This window comes from Stomoxys calcitrans, chromosome 2 (genome assembly GCF_963082655.1).
Source record: "Stomoxys calcitrans chromosome 2, idStoCalc2.1, whole genome shotgun sequence".
Lineage (NCBI taxonomy): Eukaryota > Metazoa > Arthropoda > Insecta > Diptera > Muscidae > Stomoxys > Stomoxys calcitrans.
This window is the reverse complement of record NC_081553.1, coordinates 110109596-110131912: the sequence shown is the minus strand read 5'-3', so window position 1 is coordinate 110131912 and position 22317 is coordinate 110109596. Positions and strand designations below refer to the sequence as shown.

Sequence of the window (22317 nt, the reverse complement as noted above, 5' to 3'; positions counted from 1 at the left end):
ACCAACATTTAAAGTTTGCCGACAACTACCGAAAAATCTAAAAATTGGGTTAAAACAAAAAAGGTGATTAGGATTTATTTAATGGCAAACCAAAGTAGATAATTTTGGAACATATCAAAAAAAATTCACATGGACAAGGTAACATGCTGAGCTCGTATAAATAAAGGTGAAAATTTTGGAAAACAGACAGTTTCGGTAATATCTCTCAGGCAAACATAACTCGAGAAACCCTTCAAAATAGTAGCAAGTCATCATGTTTAATATAACTCCGGTTTTCCTTTCTATGACCTTGGTCATAAGTTTTGTTATGGGTAACCCTTTAATACCCCAAGAAGGAGAAGATGAAGATGTTGTTGTAATCAACTCCAACTATTTGGAAGCACCTCCTCAAGGCCATTCCAAAGATGTCATCGATTTGAGCTTTTATGGCATGGCCTTATTTGGTGAACCAGATGATAAGAACACCGCCCAACTTGTAGCCAACTATGAAGCTGACACCTCATCGGTTAATCCCGAAGAGTTGGGTTCGTATCTGGAGGGTGACATTTTGGTGCCCAAGCAAGGAGTGATTATGAAAAATGGCCTAACCACTCAAAGTTCCCGCTGGCCTCAGGGCATAGTACCCTTTGAGATTCGTGGCAACTTTAATGCCAAAGATAGGGCCGTCATTGAACATGCCATAGATGAGTATCATAGTCGAACCTGCATTCGTTTTGTACCACGCACCTCGGAAACCGACTACATATCCATTGTAAGTGGCAACTCAGGCTGTTGGTCTTCGGTGGGACGTGTCGGTGGCAAGCAAGAGGTGAATCTTCAATCCCCTGGATGCTTGACCAAACCCGGAACAGCCATACATGAACTTATGCATGCCCTGGGCTTTCTTCATGAACAGAATCGTGAGGAGCGTGATTCCTATGTGGACATTCAATATAACAACATTCAACCCAGTGCAGTGACGAATTTCGAAAGAGCTTCCAAGACCATAGCATTTGGGGTACCCTATGACTATGGCAGTGTTATGCATTATTCGGCCAATGCCTTCTCGACAAATGGTCAACCGACCATAGTGGCGGTGGTAAGTAAAGGGGAAATTTAATAACGTGAAAATATATTCCTTGGACAAATGAAAATTAAAATTTTCTTTAAAAAGAAAAGATTTTAAAAATGAAATTTCCTCACGATATGTATAAAAATTTTCTATAACTACAAATGAAATTTTGAAATTTTTCTGATGAAATTTTCCATAAAAATAAAATTTTGGCGAAATTTTTTATAAAACAAAATTTCTACGAAATTTTCCATAAAAACAAAATTTTGACAAAATATTCCATAAAAACAAAATGTCGAAGAAATGTTCTAAAAAACGAAATTTCGACAAAATTTTCTATAAAAACAAAATTTCGACGAAATTTTCTATAAAAAAAAATTTTACAAAATTGTTAAAAACAAAAATTCTACGAAATTGGGTAAAAAAAACAAAATTTTGACAAAATTTTCCATAAAAATAAAATTTTGACAAAATTTTCTATAACAAAATTTCGACGAAATTTTCCAAAGAAACAAAATTTCGACAAAATTTTCTCTAGAAACAAAATTTTTACAAAATTTTCTATGAAAACAAAATTTCGACAAAATTTTCTAATGAAACAAAATTTCGAAGAAATTTTTTTCTATAAAACAAAATTTCGACGAAATTTTTTCTATTAAACTAAATTTCGACGAAATTTTCTATAAAAACAAAATTTTGACGAAATTTTCTATAAAAACAAAATTTTGACAAAATTTTCTATAAAAACAAAAATTTTTATAAAAACAAAATTTCGACAAAATTTTCTATTAAACAAAATTTCGACGAAATTTTTTTCTATAAAACAAAATTTCGACAAAATTTTTTTCTATAAAACAAAATTTCGACCAAATTTTTTCTATAATACAAAATTTCGACGAAATTTTTTCTATAAAACTAAATTTCGACAAAATTTTCTATAAAACATAATTTCGACGAAATTTTCTATAAAAACAAAACTTCGACGAAATTATCTATAAAAACAAAATTTCGACGAAATTTTCTATAAAAAAACATTTTGTCGAAATTTTCTATTAAAACAAAATTAAAACAACATTTTTACGAAATTTTCTATAAAAACAAAATTTCGACAAAATTTTCTATAAAAACAAAATTTCGACAAAATTTTCTATTAAACAAAATTTCGAAGAAATTTTTTTCTATAAAACATAATTTCGACGAAATTTTTTTTATAAGACAAAGTTTTGACGAAATTTTTTTTCTATAAAACAAAATTTCGACGAAATTTTTTCTATAAAACTAAATTTCGACGAAATTTTCTATAAAACATAATTTCTACGAAATTTTCTATAAAAACAAGATTTTGACGAAATTTTCTATAAAAACAATATTTTGACGAAATTTTCTATAAAAACAAAATTTTGACAAAATTTTCTATTAAACAAAATTTCGAAGAATTTTTTTCTACAAAACATAATTTCGACGAAAATTTTTTTTAAAGACAAAATTTCGACGAAATTTTTTTTGCTATAAAACAAAATTTCGACGAAATTTTTTCTATAAAACTAAATTTCGACGAAATTTTCTATTAGACAAAATTTCGACGAAATTTTTTTCTATAAAACAAAATTTCGACGAAATTTTTTTCTATAAAACAAAGTTTCGACGAAATTTTTTTCTATAAAACAAAATTTTGACGAAATTTTCTATAAAAACAAATTTACGACGAAATTTTCTATAAAAACAAAATTACGACGAAATTTTCTATAAAAAAAATTTCGACAAAATTTTCTATAAAAACAAAATTTCGACAAAACTTTCTATGAAATTTCGATGAAATTTTTTTTCTATAAAACGAAATTTCGGCGAAAATTTTTTCAATAAAACTAAATTTCAACAAAATTTTCTATAAAACATAATTTTGACGAAATTTTTTTCTATAAAACAAAATATCGACGAAATTTTTTTCTATAAAACTAAATTTCGACGAAATTTTCTATAAAACTAAATTTTGACGAAATTTTCTATAAAACATAATTTCGACAAAATTTTCTATAAAAACAAAATTTCGACAAAATTTTCTATTAAACAAAATTTCGAAGAAATTTTTTTTCTATAAAACATAATTTCGACGAAATTTTTTTTATAAGATAAAGTTTTGACGAAATTTTTTTTCTATAAAACAAAATTTCGACGAAATTTTTTCTATAAAACTAAATTTTCTATTAGACAAAATTTCGACGAAATTTTTTTCTATAAAACAAAATTTCGACGAAATTTTTTTCTATAAAACAAAGTTTCGACGAAATTTTTTTCTATAAAACAAAATTTTGACGAAATTTTCTATAAAAACAAAATTACGACGAAATTTTCTATAAAAACAAAATTACGACGAAATTTTCTATAAAAAAAATTTCGACAAAATTTTCTATAAAAACAAAATTTCGACAAAACTTTCTATGAAATTTCGATGAAATTTTTTTTCTATAAAACGAAATTTCGGCGAAAATTTTTTCAATAAAACTAAATTTCAACAAAATTTTCTATAAAACATAATTTTGACGAAATTTTTTTCTATAAAACAAAATATCGACGAAATTTTTTTCTATAAAACAAAATTTTGACGAAATTTTCTATAAAACATAATTTCGACAAAATTTTCTATAAAAACAAAATTTCGACAAAATTTTCTATTAAACAAAATTTCGAAGAAATTTTTTTTCTATAAAACATAATTTCGACGAAATTTTTTTTATAAGATAAAGTTTTGACGAAATTTTTTTTCTATAAAACAAAATTTCGACGAAATTTTTTCTATAAAACTAAATTTCGACGAAATTTTCTATAAAACATAATTTCTACGAAATTTTCTATAAAAACAAGATTTTGACGAAATTTTCTATAAAAACAAAATTTCGGCGAAATTTTCTATAAAAACAATATTTTGACGAAATTTTCTATAAAAACAAAATTTTGACAAAATTTTCTATTAAACAAAATTTCGAAGAATTTTTTTCTACAAAACATAATTTCGACGAAAATTTTTTTTAAAGACAAAATTTCGACGAAATTTTTTTTGCTATAAAACAAAATTTCGACGAAATTTTTTCTATAAAACTAAATTTCGACGAAATTTTCTATTAGACAAAATTTCGACGAAATTTTTTTCTATAAAACAAAATTTCGACGAAATTTTTTTCTATAAAACAAAGTTTCGACGAAATTTTTTTCTATAAAACAAAATTTTGACGAAATTTTCTATAAAAACAAAATTACGACGAAATTTTCTATAAAAAAAAAATTACGACGAAATTTTCTATAAAAAAAATTTCGACAAAATTTTCTATAAAAACAAAATTTCGACAAAACTTTCTATGAAATTTCGATGAAATTTTTTTTCTATAAAACGAAATTTCGGCGAAAATTTTTTCAATAAAACTAAATTTCAACAAAATTTTCTATAAAACATAATTTTGACGAAATTTTTTTCTATAAAACAAAATATCGACGAAATTTTTTTCTATAAAACTAAATTTCGACGAAATTTTCTATAAAACAAAATTTTGACGAAATTTTCTATAAAACATAATTTCGACGAAATTTTCTATAAAACAAAATTTCGACGATGTTTGTCGGTTTGTTTGTTTTTGTGTTCCTTATAGACTCAAAAACGGCTTATCCGATTTTCTTGAAATTTTCACACGTGGTGAAAAAGGGTACTCAATTTTTGATATCTGAAGGTGGGGCGGACCCTCTCTCTTACCCTAGTTTTCAAAAACGCCGTGCTCTCTTATAGTAACCTAAAAATGAAAATTGTGTATCCAAATTTCGGATGAGGTACCAAGGGGGGCAGCCCCACCCCCAAAACCCACCATATATATATATATATGGATCAATCACGACAATATGGGACTCAAATGAAAGGTATTTTAGAGTAGAAAACATATCTGATATCCATTTGTGGGACAAAGTGTTTGGGGGACCACTCTAACCCCCAAAACACCACTAAAACGGACATATTTACCGACCATGACAATATGGGGCTCAATGATAGGTATTTGAGAGTAGAGCACGAAATTGATACCCACTTTCGGGACCAAGTTTCTGGACCGAATCACCAAAACAGCCCCCAAACAGGTCTTTTTATCTGGCCATGACAATATGGGACTCAAATAAAAGGTATTCAAGTGTAGAATGCTAATCTGATAGCCAAATGTGAGGCTAAGTGTATGGGGGATTTTTATAACTGACTGCCACTAAACCTACAGTATCCTTGTCAAATTGTGATTATGGGCAAGCCTCAGCGGTCCACCACCTTGGATCTAAAACTCATCCCACTGTTAGTAGTTGTTGTAGTTATGATCGCTCTAAGTATACTCACTCGGTTATAGTCAGTCAGCTTTTCAGTTCGTTTTATCCCTCCCCTACAATAGTCCTTAACTTAAAGGATTTTGGTTTCCCGATTTAGATGGTCCATGTTAGATTTTAAAGTTGAACTTTAACAGTTCTGCAGGTTCGCCCACTGCTTCTTACTCAATACTGCGTCCAAAGCCGCAACAATGGCCTTTAGAAGATGGAGCACGACTTCAACGCTTTCACCACACACCATCCTATGATAGCCGGTTGCACACACCGGCCTCAGTGTAGGTGTTCGTCCTTTTTTCGTCATGGGAGAGGCACCGTCCGTACCAGGATAAAAAAGAACCCCGGACCCTGGTTCTGTTCGGTTTGCCAGAAACGCCTCCATCATCGTACGGTGTTGGTAAGGTATAACCGGTGCATGCAGTGGGTACATTTCTGGTCTTACTCTGACCTTTCGTAACTACAGGAGTATAGTCGCTCTGAATATATTGCAAGGTGCTGTGCGAACATAGACAAGCGTCGCTGTCGTCGCCTTCTGCATCATCGTTGTTGTTTTTGTAGCAGTGTGTTGTACACTGAGGCGGCAGCCCTTGCCGATGAAGGAATCCATCGGGTCAATCCGGTACGTGCAACCGGCTGCCATGGATCATCGTCGTCGGACATTGTGACCTCCCTCTACCTTTACCATGCCGCAATATACGCAACAGCAGCATCCCAGCCCCAATTGAATTGCAATGGCCTGAAAGGCAAGATCGACAAGATAGCGAATTTTATGAGTCGGAAGAACACATTGGTGGAGATAAAGCAACACCTGCAGCCTGCTTAGTTGTCACGGATACAATGTGATACGTAAGGATCGCTTAAGGAATGAAGGTGGGGGATCGGCCTTCGTGATACACCATTCCGTGCAGTATAGACCCATCTTGCCTGCGGCTGATGCTATTGAACCCAACGTGGAGTGTATGCAGTCAGGTCCGGTACCGCCGAGATAGAGCTATACTGCGTGTACATACAGCCGGTTGGTAGTTGTGACCCCGTTAATGGCCAAGTTAACAGACCCAACATAAGTGGGCTACGTCTGGCCATAATCGTCTGGCTCCAGAGGACTTTAATGCGCATCACCCCTAGGTAACGACTAGCGGGGCATAGCTATGGCGGATCAGATTGTAGGCTCCACGTTCTGCACGGTGAATGGGAATATCCCCTAGGATGACGAGGAGGTGCAGCAGCTCGCCAGACATTTCCCCCGATCTCCTGAGTGAAGTATTCTGACAAGCCGTCATTTCTTTGGGTTAGACCACCTTCCCATAACACTCACCACAAAACGATCACCAGACTTCATACTCACCATTGACGATAAGGGTTGGCTTCAGAGAGTAGTACACCAACTGACACAACCCAAATGTGCTAGTTGCCGAGAGAAAATTCCAAGACATCAATAACGCTGCAGCCGCTCGCTTTATACCAGCCGGTCGAACTTCGCGGCGCAGGCAGTAGTACACGCAGAAGGGCGTCTTAAGAATTGTTGCACGGACCCCAGAATCAGCGAGCTATATCTGGAAATAAACAGGGTGGCCAATGTACATAAGCGGAATTTGTGGCTGGAACATTTGGAGCAATGTAACTACTGTACCGATTTAGGCAAGCTGTGGTCTACTGTTAAGTCACACTCGCACCCCGAAAGAAGGGATGACAGGTCCCCAGTCACTTTTGGCGACGTAACTGTGACTGAGCCGAAGAGATGCGCCAGATTGTTCAACCGTCAATTTTTTTAGCATCCCGAGAGTGGCAAAACAAGGCGATGGACATTACAGTTTACATTGGACAATTTACGCAGCTCGGGATAGCTTTGAACACCACACAGAAATATTCAGGTCCGATCTGTGTGGTGTTCATTGCCGTCACGAGAAGCATAGCGTAACAGGATCGCCATTTGTTATTTAAAGGCGCCAATAGCACGTCGTGTCATATCGATCATCGTAGGCACTAAGTATTTATGCAAGACCCGGTGTCGCCCGGCCTCTAACTGAGACTCTCAGCTCGATACCGCTGATTGCCCGCGACTGCAGTTACTCCGTATGGAGCATTCCACTATCAGCAACCTATGGAGAGGCCCGGTAGTTCGCAGCCAAGCTTCTCGTGACAGCTATGAACACCACACCGATATGACCTCAAAGTTTCAGCCTGTGTGTTGCTCACAGCTTTCACGTGCTGGGTATTTTCGTTAAAGTGTTCGCTTTTTCTTCATTTTTTTTCTTAAATTCGATTTTTTTTTCTCATTTCTTCCCTTATAAGATCTAAAATTTTCAAACATTTTATCTTCTTTTTCCAGCGCTCAATGGGTAGCTCTAGAATGGGACAACGTGATGGATTCTCAGATATGGATGTTGAAAAACTAAATCAAATGTACGATTGTGGTTACAATTCGGGACCTGGGGCAGTTCCAGCTCCTGTGCCAGCGCCAGCAGTACCAGCTGCGGTTCCTGCCCCTGGAGGCAGTGGCTCTGAGAATGCCGTTGACAATACTCTCATAAATAGTTTTGTAAGTGGTATTATGACGGGCTTGGGATTTGGAGATGATCCATTGGCTTAAAGAAGACAATTGATTTGGAAGACAAGATGACAAAGGCAACCAACAGTATTACCATATCCAAAGAACAATTTTTAGAAAGAAGCAAATAAAACAATTTATGGCTAAGAAAAAACATGTGACAATTTTTTATTAAACAAAACTTAAATTCTATGTAGGTTTAGTAGCATTAGAAGCTGGTACTCTTCTTCTATGGATAGTGCTGAAACACTTTAATCTGTTCACTTAATATGGGCTAACAGTTAATTGCTTCTTCTCTTTTTTCACAGTTTTCCATCAGATATTAATAAATAAATTAGTTTAACTCGTATTTTCTTACCCTGTTGTTGATGAAATCTCAGTCCGCTGCTTTCTTTCTTCTTGTAGCCTCTTCCAAGTTTTCTTAAATATCCATACTCATATCCATAACAACATTGGAATCGATATTATCCGAATTTGTTGATATATCCTCATCATCGAATTTTAATTTCATGCCAGTGAATTTAACGGTGGGTGATTCTTCCTCTTCGATTGGCAGAAAATGACAGACATTTTTGGAGATTTTATAAAAGGAATTATTATCGCACTTCTTGCCATAGATATCATCGATAATGGAATCTTCATCCATGAAATCTTCAATGCATGTCTTTAAAATGGTCGATGTGACAATGCAATCTCGATTTAGCGCTAAACTTTTGTGGAAATATGTTATGGCTTCTTCCAGATCACCCATAAGGGCATATACGAAACCGATGGCTGTATACGTTTGAGATGATTGGGGTTTTAAGAGTAGAGCCTGAAAAAGAAAACCAGAATAACATAAAAATGCTTAAGAAGGATGATTTTGATTGATAACCATAGATATACCAGAAACCCTTAAAGCAGTCAGATCTCTTTGCTAACCAGTTCTATTTTTACAATTAAACTGATGGCATTTTTCATCGGTTAGGTACTGTCGCCTTAGTCCTCGTGTGTATATTCAGTCTTTTTTCATCCTTATCCGTGCCAAGATCAAAGACACCCTGTAACTTTCATATGTCAGAATGGAATACCCCATTCAGTCCATCCGTGGTATGAAATGGATGCAATGGTTGAGTATATTGGGTTGCCCAAAAAGTAATTGCGGATTTTTTAAAAGAAAGTAAATGCATTTTTAATAAAACTTAGAATGAACTTTAATCAAATATACTTTTTTACACTTTTTTTCTAAAGCAAGCTGAAAGTAACAGCTGATAACTGACAGAAGAAAGAATGCAATTACAGAGTCACAAGCTGTGAAAAAATTTGTCAACGCCGACTATATGAAAAATCCGCAATTACTTTTTGGGCAACCCATACTTTCCGATGTAATTTAGCCAGTTGTTGTTGAAACAGTAACGATCCTCCTCAAGCTCTTATAGGCGAGTAAGCTCATTCCGGTCTATACGACCGATCGCCGCGGGAACATGATGGCCATGGGTTATTTAAAGGTGCCAATAACTCGGCTTGTCATAGCGAGCATTATAGGCACATAGAATTTATGCAAGAGTCGGTGCCACCCGGCTCCTCACTGAGACTCTCCGCTCGATACCGCTGATTGTCCGTGACTGCCGTTGCAGTTACTCTGTATGGAGTATCCACTATCCGCAACCGGTGGACCCGTCCGCTAGCTCACAGCTAAGCCTTGACCGCGATGAACACCGTACAGATCGGACCTCAAAGTTCCAGTCTGTGTGGTGCTCACAGCTCCCGTGCCGGGTAGGTAGGTAGGCTGTGCTAAATGTTCAAAACCAGGAACTCTGCAATATGGATGGATGCGTCCAGAGTGATCTACTAGTAAGAAGAGTAGGATTTACTGGGCAAATAGACAGGTGACTTGTCTCGGCATGGAATAACTTTAAGCCCCCACAAGCTGGAACTTTGAGCTACAATCTTTGTGGTATTCTTAGTTATTCTCGTCAAGCCTTTATAGGTGAGCAAGCACATTCCGGTCTATACGACCGATAGCCTCGGAGATATGTTAGTCATTGGTTATTTAAAGGCGCCAATATCTCGCCTTGTCGTATCGGGCATCATAGGCACCCAGTATTTAACCAAGAGCCGGTGCCTATCGGCCTCTAACTGAGACTTTCCACTCGAAATGGCACGGGATAACTATGAGCACCACACAGGCTAGAACTTTGACCTCCGATCTGTGTGGTGTTCATTGTCACGAGAAGCTTAGCTGGGTGCTACCGGGCGCGCTCACAGGTTGTGGATAGTGGAATGCTCCATACGGAGTAGGTGCAGCTGTCGTCGCAGACAATCAGAGGTATCGAGTGGAAAGTCTCACTTGAAGGCCGGGCGGCACCGGCTCTTGCTTAAATATAGAAAGCCTATCATGCTTGATATGACAAGGCGAGTTTTTGGCGTCTTTAACTAACCAATGGCTGAAGGCCACCGTAGCGCAGAGGTTAGCATGTCCACCTATGACGCTGAACGCCTGGGTTCGAAAAAATTTTCTGCGTTGGTTTTCCCATCGTAATTCTGGCGTCTTTGAAGGTCACCGTAGCGCAGAGGTTAGCATGTCCGCCTATGACGCTGAACGCCTGGGTTCGAATCCTGGCGCAACCATCAGAAAAAACATTTGTGAGGTACTGTGCCATGTAAAACTTCTCTCCAAAGAGGTGTCGCTCTGCGGCACGCCGTTTGGGCTCGGCTATAAAAAGGAGGCCCTCTATCATTGAGCTTAAATTTGAATGTGAGAAGTTTGCCCCTGTTCCTAAATGGAATGTTCATGGGCAAATTTGTATTTGTATTCTGGCACCATTTGTGAGGTACTATGCCATGTAAAAACTTCTCTCCAAAGAGGTGTCGCACTGCGGCACGCCGTTCGGACTCGGCTATAAAAAGAAGGCCGCTTATCATTGAGCTTAAACTTGAATCGGACAGCACTCATTGATATATGACAAGTTTACCCCTGTTCCTTAATGGAATGTTCATGGGCAAATTTGTATTTGTATTCTGGCGCCATTTGTGAGGTACTATGCCATGTAGAAACTTCTCTCCAAAGTGGTGTCGCACTGCGACATGCCGTCCGGACTCGGCTATAAAAAGAAGGCCGCTTATCATTTAACTTAAACTTGAATCGGACAGCACTCATTGATATATGAGAAGTTTACCACTGTTCCTTAATGGAATGTTCATGGGCAAATTTGAATTTGGAACTAACCAATGGCCACCATGTTCACGCGGCAATCGAGCTTGATCTCCTATAACAGCTTGACGAAGATCACCACCTCCACATGCAAATGTGTCTACAATAACAACAACAACTGGTGACATATGTCCCATGGCCTCCCATAGAAATGGAGGCGACTGAATCTGCTGTAACATAGTTGTGCCAAAACCATTCTGGTTCGCTGGAAGAAGGCAAATCATAGTAGTTCTGGCTATAAGTTGATCTCCAAGAAGAACATTCATCCGGTAGATATTTACCCCTTCTGCAGCCTTACTATTCTGGTTCGCTGGAAGAAGGCAAATCAAAGTAGTTCTGTGATTCCGGGTATCCCGATATGCTGCTTGAGCCAGGTGTTGGCTGTACGACTCTCTGAGTTGTAAGGATGAAGACTCAGTTGTAAGGAGACCGACCGCCTCCCATTGCACCTCCCCCGACAAACCAGAGTAGTTCTGGCTCAATTACGATCCGGCAGATGCAGCCGCCTCAATTACTAAAGAGCAAGGATTGATGCCAGCGTTCAAGATGTATGTCCCGATTGCGACCAGGGACCATACGACACACGTCACCTGTTTAAACTGCTCAGCCGGACCCATTCGTCTCAGACCCAAATATCTCCGGATGCATCCCATCTTAGTTGCAGAGTTGCAGTGGTTCAGGACACTCGACAGAATCAAGCAGATGAAAGATAGAACACAACACACTGCTACAACAACAACAACAACAGTGTTGCTTACATCAGCGAAGATTGTAGCCCACTGCTCCCTAGGGCTCTGTAGACAGTCTGCATAGGCTCTAAAAATAAGAAGTTTAGGTAGTACTCACGTATTGATGATATTCCAAAGCTTCCTTGTATTTCTTATTCTTGCGACAACAATGTCCCAAATTGTTAAACAGTGGTTCCCATCTGGACGAAACTTCTTCTTTATTATGTTTCGCCCTATTTGTAACAATATCGGCGGTTGTGCGAAACACCTCTTCGGCACTTTCATAGCTATTGGCGAGAAATAAAATGAAAAATTTCTACAGATTGCTACAGCATTTCTTCTGCTACTTACAATTCGTATTCATATTTTATGACACCCAATTCATGTAGGACAAAAACATCCAATGGTGCTATAGACATGGCCTGATAGAAAAACTTTTCTGCCAGCTCCAGATTCTTAACTAGACCACATTCTACACCTATGTAGAGAAGAGGTAAATGGCAGCCGCGCATAAGTTGTGTAGCTTTGAAATAAGCAGCCATGGCCTAGAAAAGAAAGAAACGAAAGATTAGAAGTAAAAAAGAATAATTTCCCAAAGAATAGGAATTTTTATAGTAAGGAAATATTGACCAAATTTCCTATAGTAAGGAAATTTTGACAAAATTTCCCATAGTAAGGAAATGTTGACAAAATTTCCCATTGTAAGGAAATTTTAAAAAAATTCCCATTGAAAGGAAATTTTGACAAAATTTCCTATAGAAATGAAATTTTGACAAAAATTTTTTATAGAAATGAAATGTTGACAAAATTTTTTATAGAAATGAAATGTTGACAAAATTTTTTATAGAAATGAAATTTTGACAAAATTTCCTATAGAAATGAAATTTTGACAAAATTTCCTATAGAAATGAAATTTTAACAAAATTTCCTATAGAAATGAAATTTTGACAAAATTTCCCATAGAAATGAAATTTTGACAAAATTTCCTATAGAAATGAAATTTTGACAAAATTTCCTACAGAAATGAAATTTTGACAAAATTTCCTATAGAAATGAAATTTTGACAAAATTTCCTATAGAAATGAAATTTTGGCAAAATTTTCTATAGAAATGAAATTTTGACAAAATTTCCTATAGAAATGAAATCTTGACAAAATTTCCTATAGAAATGAAATCTTGACAAAATTTCCTATAGAAATGAAATTTTGACAAAATTTCCTATAGAAATGAAATTTTGACAAAATTTCCTATAGAAATGAAATTTTGACAAAATTTCCTATAGAAATGAAATTTTGACAAAATTTCCTATAGAAATGAAATTTTGACAAAATTTCCTATAGAAATGAAATTTTGACAAAATTTCCTATAGAAATGAAATTTTGACAAAATTTCCTATAGAAATGAAATTTTGACAAAATTTCCTATAGAAATGAAATTTTGACAAAATTTCCTATAGAAATGAAATTTTGACAAAATTTCCTATAGAAATGAAATTTTGACAAAATTTCCTATAGAAATGAAATTTTGACAAAATTTCCTATAGAAATGAAATTTTGACAAAATTTCCTATAGAAATGAAATTTTGACAAAATTTCCTATAGAAATGAAATTTTGACAAAATTTCCTATAGAAATTAAATTTTGACAAAATTTCCTATAGAAATTAAATTTTGACAAAATTTCCTATAGAAATGAAATTTTGACAAAATTTCCTATAGAAATGAAATTTTGACAAAATTTCCTATAGAAATGAAATTTTGACAAAATTTCCCATAGAATGAAATTTTGACAAAATTTCCTAGAATGGATGAAGAAGCTCCAGCAAAGAAATCTTTTAAAGGCAAACACGGTGGTTTACGCAAACTGGAACGACCTTAATCGGCAAGGCCTGCCGCCTCAGTGTACAACACATTGCTACAACACCAACAGCCAAAAGTCCGATGGAAAGATCAAGTGGTGGGAGACACCTCAAATCTTAGTGTCAGCTTTTAGAATGAGCACAAACGATTAAGGCGTGGAACAAATGTTGTCATAGCCAATTAAAGTAAAGTAAAAGTAAGTAAGATATAGGACAGGAAATTTAATCGGAAGTGTCACATTCAGGAGCGTATTGAGAAGGCTCACAGATGTTGGACACTAGGTAGACGGGCCGTAAGATCAAAATGGAGCTTGAATAGGAATAGGAGTGAACAGAGGATAGTACACTGGCTCTACAGGAGCCAGTGTACGGTTGTATGTACCGGATTGACCCGATGAATTCCTTCATCGGCAAGGGCTGCCGTCTCAGTGTACCACACACTGCTACTACAACAACAACAACAACAAGAGCTTGATTAGACCAACACTTACTTACGCCTCAGTAGTTTGGTAGACTGCGCTGGAGAAAAAGTACATGATAATACAACAGGTTCAGAGAACATGTTGTCTTGTCATAGGCGGAACGATGAGGACCTCGCCCATTAGTGCACTGAAGACCATTAGTGCACTATAGATATTCGACCCTTTAACATACAGGTTATATGTGAGGCAGCGACTGCGGCTATGAGGCTTAAGGCGATGGGAGAATGAATAGAGGATGGGAGCAGCTCATACCATAGCAGTAGTCGAGGCAACGATAGGAAACCCTGATGGGTTATAAGAAGTTTCCGATCGGAGATGACACTTGTAGTCGAGTGCGAGACACTGTTGCCAGAAGCACAGTCTTGGGAGATCATGATACACAGATGGATCAAAGATTGAGGATAGAGTGGGCTTGGGGGTCTACATTGAAAATCTAGGGACTGAGATCTGTTTTCGTTTGCCTGACCATAATACAGTTCTGCAATCCCGGCACGGGATGACTATGAGCACCACACAGGTTGGAACTTTAAGCTACAATCTGTGTGGTGTTCTTCGTTATCACGAGAAGCTTAGCTGCGAGCTTCCGGGCGCTTCCACAGGTGTCGGATAGTGGAATGCTCTTTACGGAGTAGCTGAACTACAGTCGCGAAAAATCAGCGGTATCGAGTGGAGAGTCTCAGTGAGAGGCCGAATGGCACCGGCTTTGCTTAAATACTTGGTGCCTATGATCCTCGATACGACAAGGGGAGATATTGGCGCCTTTAAATAACCAATGGAAATAATGTGCCCACGGTGATTGGTTGTATAGACCGGAACGAGCTTGCTCGCTTATAAGAGCTTGACGAGAATCGCCACCCCCACATGCAAATGTGGCTACAACAACAACAGGGCACTGCAGACTATTCTAGATATTCGTTGCAATGACATTCAGATTAAATGTGAGGCAGCCACTGTGGCTATGAGACTTAAGGCAATGGGAGAATGAATAGAGGCATGGGAGCTCATACAATCGCGGTATAAGCGAGACGACAATTGGAAGCCCGGATGGCTAAGAAGAGGCACAGAAGAAGAATTGACCGAACTCTGGTATTGCCACCTGGGAGATCATGCTACACAGATGGAACAAAGCTTAATGACAGAGCTGGCCTGGGGGTCCACATTGAGAATGTGTGTACAGAGCGGGCCTGGGGGTCTACATTGGGACCCAGGTGATGTAAGGGGAAATAAAAGAGCAATCAATTTGGCAGTAAAGACCAGAGGACAGCCGTCATTGAACCTGGGTAAACCGAAACCTTTCGAGTCGACGCCGTCCAAGTTAAAAGCGTGGTCGACAAACGCGCATATTACACTGTGGGACACCAAACAATCGGTAGGACGGCGAAAATCCCATGGGGAGATACGAATTGTGAGAAGATAAGATGAGATGAGAGAGGAAATAAAGAGTTCAGTATAGCTTTCTGCATCATTACGGGACACAAAGGACTTCGAGCTCACTTATGTAAAATCGGAGCAGGAAGTGATAGCCTCTGTGAGGTGTGTGGGGAAAATGATGAGACTTGGGAGCATTTTCTTTCGGCATAATAACGGGATACAAAGGATTACGAGCTCACTTATGTAAAATATTGGGTTGCCCAAAAAGTAATTGCGGATTTTTCATATAGTTGGCGTTGACAAATTTTTTCAAAGCTTGTGACTCTGTAATTGCATTCTTTCTTCTGTCAGTTATCAGCTGTTACTTTAGCTTGCATTCTAAGTATTATTAAAAATGCATTTGCTTTCTTTTAAAAAATCCCCAATTACTTTTTGGGCAACCCAATAGGTGCGACAAGTGATAGCCTGTGTGGGGCGTGTGGGGCGTGTGGGGAAGATGATGAGACGTAGGAGCATTTCCCATGTGATTTGCCGACTTTCGCGGCTAACAGACAACGGCACTTAGGTGAGGACACAATACCAGACATGAACCAACTTAGGGAAGTGGTATGGAAAACAAACAACAAGGATTTTGTAAGTAACACGGAATTCCTAACTTTAATTTCGAGGATACTTTTTAATATTTAGAGCGTACAACAAGCTGTTTACTGGCTTAGGGGTATGTCCATGGTGGCATGGGGCGGATTGCTATAAAAATTAAATTTTAAAAATACATACCTGATCATGTTCATTTTCCTTTGCAAAAGAGTGACCATAGGCCAACCAAGCTGGCCCATATAGTCTATCTAAAGATGTTGCTTTCGATAGATAACGTCTGGCAGGATCACTTTTACCAATTAAGTCATAGTAGCAGCCAACGGCATACCATGAAATTGCTTTGTCGGGATATCTATCAACAAGTTTGTGGGCTACATAAAATAATTCTGTAAGATATGAACAATCGAAAACAAATATATTATAACACAAGCGAAATTGGAAAAAGTTTAAGCTAGCTATAAAAAAAGACAACATAGTATCTGTTAGTACTTGTTTCTTAGCTTGTTTTTTACTACTGCATTCAATATTTTTTCTTCAACACAAACTTACTATTATAGTCTCCAAATTCAACCAAACAACCAATTTGCACTGTCAAGGCAGCATTGTGATAGGGATCAATCTTAAGTAACCTGCAATATTTATAAGAATTAAATGTCTTAAGTAATCCACTGCCCTCCTATGTCTTGCTTACTCATTGAGGATCTTGAAACTTTTTTTGTATTCACAATCGTAGAAAAGTTTTTCAGCTTCGGCGGCCATAATGTCTGTACTCTTTTGTATGCGTTGCATGCAAGTGGTTAGCAACATTGCACCCGGGCTATCGGCATTATCTTTGGAACGATTTCGGTTTGGTGTATCCGAATGGGAACGTTGTGAGTCATTGATGAGCGAAGAGGCTCGTGTCAGGCTGACTTGCAGGGAAAATGGTGGAATTTTCAAATCTTCTAGAACCCTACAAATATTTTAATGAAGTTTAGCATTTCTTCATGTCTACCATTCAAACACTTTGTCTTACTTATTGGCAGGTGACATGATTTGACCATGTGTTGGCGTCATTATTTTTGGCAATATATTCTTATGTATGCTTGCATCAGAGTTTCGTGTCATTTGGATTTTTTCATTTAACTCTTTTATAGATTTCAAAGTGCTCATGTTACCAATAGGTGTCTGTTCGGCATTAGTGTGCTGTAAAGTTAGAATTAGTGAATTCAAAGACTTTAATTTATAAAATTGATAAACTTACAGGTCCTATGGATTCATAATATTTCTTAAGTTTAGTTTCATACAACTTTGTAATGAACTTGGCATCGGGTTCAGAGGACTGCAGCTCCAGAGGCAAGTGCTGCATAAGTTCCTTTTCTTAAAACACAAACAAAGAACAAAAGTAAAAAATTATAATTTCAAAATCGAATTTAAGAAATTTCATATAAAATTTTGACCGGATTTTGGACTACATTGTCACCAAGTTATTTACGACTTCCGATACCGATACCGAACCCTCATTATCGCGGCATTCGCTAGCCATATTCTCCTGAAGCCAATTTGAACCCACCTGACAAGCTGTGTTATTTAGTCTCCTACGATCAAGCAGTTGTTGTTGTTGTAGCAGTGTGTTATACACTAAGGCGGCAGCCCTTGTTGATGAAGAACTCCATCGGGTTAATCCGGTACGTACAACCGGCTGCCACGATCAAGCAGTCATAGGGCTATGCGGCTTACGAAATATTTGTTGACGCCTAGCACTTGGAAAATCTCCAACAAGGAGATTGATGCCTAGGAGTGAAGGAAGATCTGTCTGCACTATTTTCATTTGCTGGAAATCCAGGCTCTTCAGCAAGCATGAAGAGATTCCCAGGGGGCCAATCACCTAGGATAACAGGGCGCTACGGATGTCTTTCGTAACTTCGTCCATGGTTGTTGTTGTAACAGTTTTTTGTGTTCTATCCTTCGTCTGCTTAATTCTGTTGAGGGTCCAGATCCAGGAACTCTGCGACTAAGATGGGGTGCGTCCACAGTGATCTGGGTCTGAGTCGAGTGGGTCTGGCTGGGCAGTTAAACAGGTGACGTGTATTGCGCGGTCCGTGGTCGCAATCGGGACATACCTCTTGCACGTCGGCATCAATCCTAGCTCTGTAGGAGTTGAGGCGTCTGCATCTGCCAGAACGTAATTGAGCCAGAACCACTCTGGTTTGCCGGGGAGGTCAATTTCTTCAAGTGCAATGGCAGGCGTTTGTTCTCCAATGTCTACATTCACTCGTATCTGCATGAATGATGCCTAGACCCGCATGATATGCTCCTTGATCTAGAGGTTCTCTCTTGTAGCGCTGAACCTCACGCTCTTGATCATGTAGATCTATCTTAAGGCTTCTGGGTGGTGGATATCTATCCACAAGATGATAAATTTGATGGTCTCTGCGATAACAGCCCAAAAGGAATTGCTAAGGCAGCATCTGGTTATGTCTTCGCACTGGTAGAATCGTTGTCTCCTGATGGAGGTGGTCCACATGAGAACTGAGGAGACAGCCGTCGCAGTTCGTAGGGTGGCAATCAGACAGATCTGAATATTATTCCACTGCGTGTCACAGAGCTGACGAGACCACACTGGCGCTGCATAACTTACCTCAGACCGGCCAATTGATTTGTACGTGGTCAACAAGGTTTATTTGTCTGCACTCCAAGCGCTGCCGGCAAGTAACTTGAGGACCTTGTTTCTGCTTTCGACTTTACCGAAAATTGCTGTGGCATATTGGTAGAATGTGTAAGAGCTGTCAAATGTGACGCCAAGTTTGGGACACTTGATGGTCGGAATCATTTCTCCATCGACCGTCGCAGTCAGCTCAGTATTCACCTCACGCGTATCTGTAGTGAACAATGAGAATGAAGATTTGGTGGCAGATATCTTCAGATTTCTTGCAGCGAAATATGAGGCCAGTTCGTTGAGGTAGACGTTCAACCTATTCCAGATATCCACAATGGGTGCGGGGCCTGATGCCATTATCGTACAATCATCCGCATATGATACGATCTCCATGCCGTCTGAAAGAGGTGGAATAGAGGATAGGTAGAGGTTAAACAGTGGCGGAGATATCACCCAGCCTTGTGGAACTCCCACGGTGCTTCGACTTCTTATCCATAAATTTCACAAGTGACTGGCGACACACAGATAATTCGCGGCCCAGCGTTTCAGGCTTGGGTGAAGGGACGTGTTGGCGATGTCCTCAAATAGTTTTGGATGATCGTGACGAATTCTTTCGATAGATCTAGTGCCACAAGGACCTCCTATCACATGGCCTGCACTGATTAAAGTCCCGGCAAATGTGTGAGGTGATGGCATACAAAACTGTTGTTGTGCTATGAAGTCTTCGAAATCCATGCTGATGCTCGGCGAATGGAAATTCTCCAACGAGGATCGGGAGGAGTAATGCCTCAAGCGTCTTTGCTACTGGTGAGAAAAGGGAGATCGGTCTGTACGACTCCCCCAAACTCGGGTCCCTTTCCAGGCTTCAGTAGCGGGATCACTCTGCCCATTTCCAGATATCGAGAACTGTAAAAGTGTTCAAAGACGGGTTGAGGACAGTAGAAAGGTACTCAACTTCAGGTAAATCCAGATTCTTCAGCATTAGTGTAGAGATTCCGTCGGGGCCCAACGTCTTAGAGGATTTGGCGCAACAGATGACATTCGTAATTTCGCCCACGGTAAATTGTGGTGGCTGTCCACCGGCTCGAAGACCACGGATACGGCGAATGGCTCTCCTGCATGCCCTGTCACTCTCGGGATGTACTATAAATTGACGGTTGAAAAACCTGGCGCATCAGTCACGGTTAGGTCGCCAAAATTGACTGAGGTCCTGTCATCCCGTCTACCGGGGTTCGAGAGTGACTTAACCGTAAACCACAGCTTGCCTAAACCGGTGCCAAAGTTACATTGCTTGAAGTGTTCCAGCCACAAATTCCACTTATATTCGTTGACTACGCTGTTTATTTCCAAATTCAACTCCAAGATTCTGAAGTAAGTAGGTTCCGTGCAACGAATCCCATCACGCTCGTCTACGAGTACCACTGCCTGCTGGTATAAAGCGAGCAGCATTCTGCGTTAATAATGTCTCGGAATTTTCTCTCGGCAAGTAGCACATCCGAGGGGGGTGCCAGTTCACTGAAGTGGCGATTGGTGTACTCTCTGAAGCCAGCCCGATCGGCCTTCTTCTGATTGATAAACGTCCGGCGCTCAGAGGTTATGAAGTCGGGTGGTCGGTCGATGGTGAAAATTATGCGGAGGTGGTCTGACCCCAAAGAGATGACGGCTTGCCAGGATACGTCACTCAGGAAATCAGGGGATGCAATGGAAATATCTGACGAGCTGTTGCACCTCCTCGTAATCCTAGTGGGGGCAACCTCATTCACCGTGCTAAACGTGGAGCTTTCATTCTTCTCTGCCAAAGCCATGCCACGCTGGTTTTTACCTAGGGGACAATGCCATGAAATGTGATGCGCATTTAAATCCCCTAGAACAAGACGATTATGGTTAAATAGTAACCCACTTATGTCGGGGTTGCTGTGTATTGGGACACAGCTCCAAACCGGCGGTATGAACACGTTGTATAGCTCTATCTCCCACAACCTTGGACGACTTGGCGTCCAAGGTTCATCTGCAGGGAAACCACGTATGCGATAAACGGCTCTGCTATTCGCTATCGCGCTCGATGTGCTTAATAAGTGGGCGGTTAAACAACCTGGCGCATCTCTTCGGATCACTCCCTACATAAATATATATCCACTGAGGTGCTATCATCCCCTCTACTGGCCTAGGAGATTTGCTTGACAATAGACCACAGCTAATGAGCTCCGGTACTAGAATGCTTAACACATTCTAGCCATAAATTTCGTTTATGTTTGTCGATCAAGGGAGTAGCTGTAATGGCAGTAGCGGACAATCAGCGGTATCGAGCGGAGTCTCAGTGAGAGGCCGGCTGGCACGCAATGAAATGAGTGCCAGAATATGTCACTTAATAAGGCTGTTGCGTTAAGAGATTTTTGGAGAATCAACCATAATTTGCCGTCCAGCCATCAGTCTGCTCTGTAATAGCCATCCCCTCTCTGGCTATTACTTAGGTCACATCTTTGTCGATGACACTGAAAACCATGATTTATTTCCGGCGTAAACATCATACATTTTTTCCCATCTGTTATCCCGTTTAATGCTGGAGACATTTTTAAACCTTCAACCAAGTTAAACATTTCTACAAATAGATTTCGATAGCGAAACGACGTTTGACACGCATAGATATGAATGATATATCCCCACTCTTCTTCGTGTACGTGAAGAATTTTTATTTTAGACTTTTACTTACCTTCCCAAGCCATTAGCATTTCGTGTTGCACCAAGGCTTCTAAGGCCTCAAAGCAATAGACCGACTTGTGTAGTGCTTGCACATAATAATCCATGGCCAGTCCACGATTATCCATAGCCTCATATATTTTGCCCTTTAGAAAGCTAATAGAGGCTAAAATTTCCTGCAAAAAGATAATACAAATGCAATAAAATGAAACGCTTTTTTGCTCTACCTAATATATACTCACATTTTTAACACTCTCCTCACCAAACAACATGCTTGGTCCTTCCATGCCCACACCATCCAAAGGTTGATTAATCAACGATGAAGCCAAATATTCTATATCCACAGTGTTAATGACAACAATAGCCTCATTAAACTCCTTGGCCTCATAAAGGCTTTCCAGCAACAGATTATAGCAGGGTATATGAGTCTTCTCCAACTTGTGCAAACGTATGGTATGGGCAGCACGATGATATTCCTTTAACAAAAACATGCATTGTGCCTGACAATACACATCTTTGGGATCATTTTGACTCAGACAACAGACTTTTTCCGCCCAAAACAATGCGGTCTGATAGCGACGCATATCACAGAATTGCTTTACCAGTCTTCGGTAATGTTCAACATCAATAGCACTTCCATTGTTCTCATTGGTGCTGTTGTTGCGCATTTCACTATCACCAGTCATGGTGTTGGCCAAGTTGTTACGTTTAGGGCGTTCTGATACTTTTATTAAGCTTAAATTCGATTTTTTCGTATCTTTTTGCTAGCGCCTAAATTATAGCCGGCTTTTGTTTAATAAACAATTAAACA

General features: G+C 38.8%; 2 protein-coding genes across 2 annotated transcripts; one reads left to right on the top strand and one right to left on the bottom strand.

Moving 5' to 3' along the window:
• Positions 1–227: 227 nt before the first annotated feature.
• LOC106082811 (hatching enzyme 1.2-like) lies at positions 228–8091 on the top strand. Its single transcript, XM_013245546.2, has 2 exons — positions 228–1078; positions 7725–8091. Exons 1-2 carry the CDS (start codon positions 254–256, stop codon positions 7983–7985), a joined length of 1086 nt encoding a protein of 361 aa, XP_013101000.2. The 5' UTR covers positions 228–253; the 3' UTR covers positions 7986–8091.
• On the bottom strand, positions 8080–22302 carry LOC106082809 (cell division cycle protein 16 homolog). Its single transcript, XM_059363633.1, has 10 exons — positions 21749–22302; positions 21520–21682; positions 17415–17530; positions 17187–17356; positions 16863–17123; positions 16721–16800; positions 16352–16557; positions 12216–12409; positions 11983–12151; positions 8080–8757 (listed from the first exon to the last, which is right to left on the bottom strand). The coding sequence occupies exons 1-10, from the start codon at positions 22190–22192 to the stop codon at positions 8365–8367; spliced, it is 2196 nt and encodes a 731-aa protein (XP_059219616.1). The 5' UTR covers positions 22193–22302; the 3' UTR covers positions 8080–8364.
• Between the last annotated feature and the right edge of the window lie 15 nt (positions 22303–22317).

Bases quoted from the DNA above. Each gene is read 5' to 3' on its own strand.
- LOC106082811 (XM_013245546.2), top strand. From the start codon at position 254: ATGTTTAATATAACTCCGGTTTTCCTTTCTATGACCTTGGTCATAAGT. The intron at 1,079-7,724 runs GTAAGTAAAGGG...TTCTTTTTCCAG, and splicing joins AACCGACCATAGTGGCGGTG to CGCTCAATGGGTAGCTCTAG.
- LOC106082809 (XM_059363633.1), bottom strand. From the start codon at position 22,192: ATGACTGGTGATAGTGAAATGCGCAACAACAGCACCAATGAGAACAAT. The intron at 17,124-17,186 runs GTAAGACAAAGT...AAATATTTGTAG, and splicing joins ATCATGTCACCTGCCAATAA to GGTTCTAGAAGATTTGAAAA. The intron at 16,801-16,862 runs GTAAGCAAGACA...TAAATATTGCAG, and splicing joins AGTTTCAAGATCCTCAATGA to GTTACTTAAGATTGATCCCT.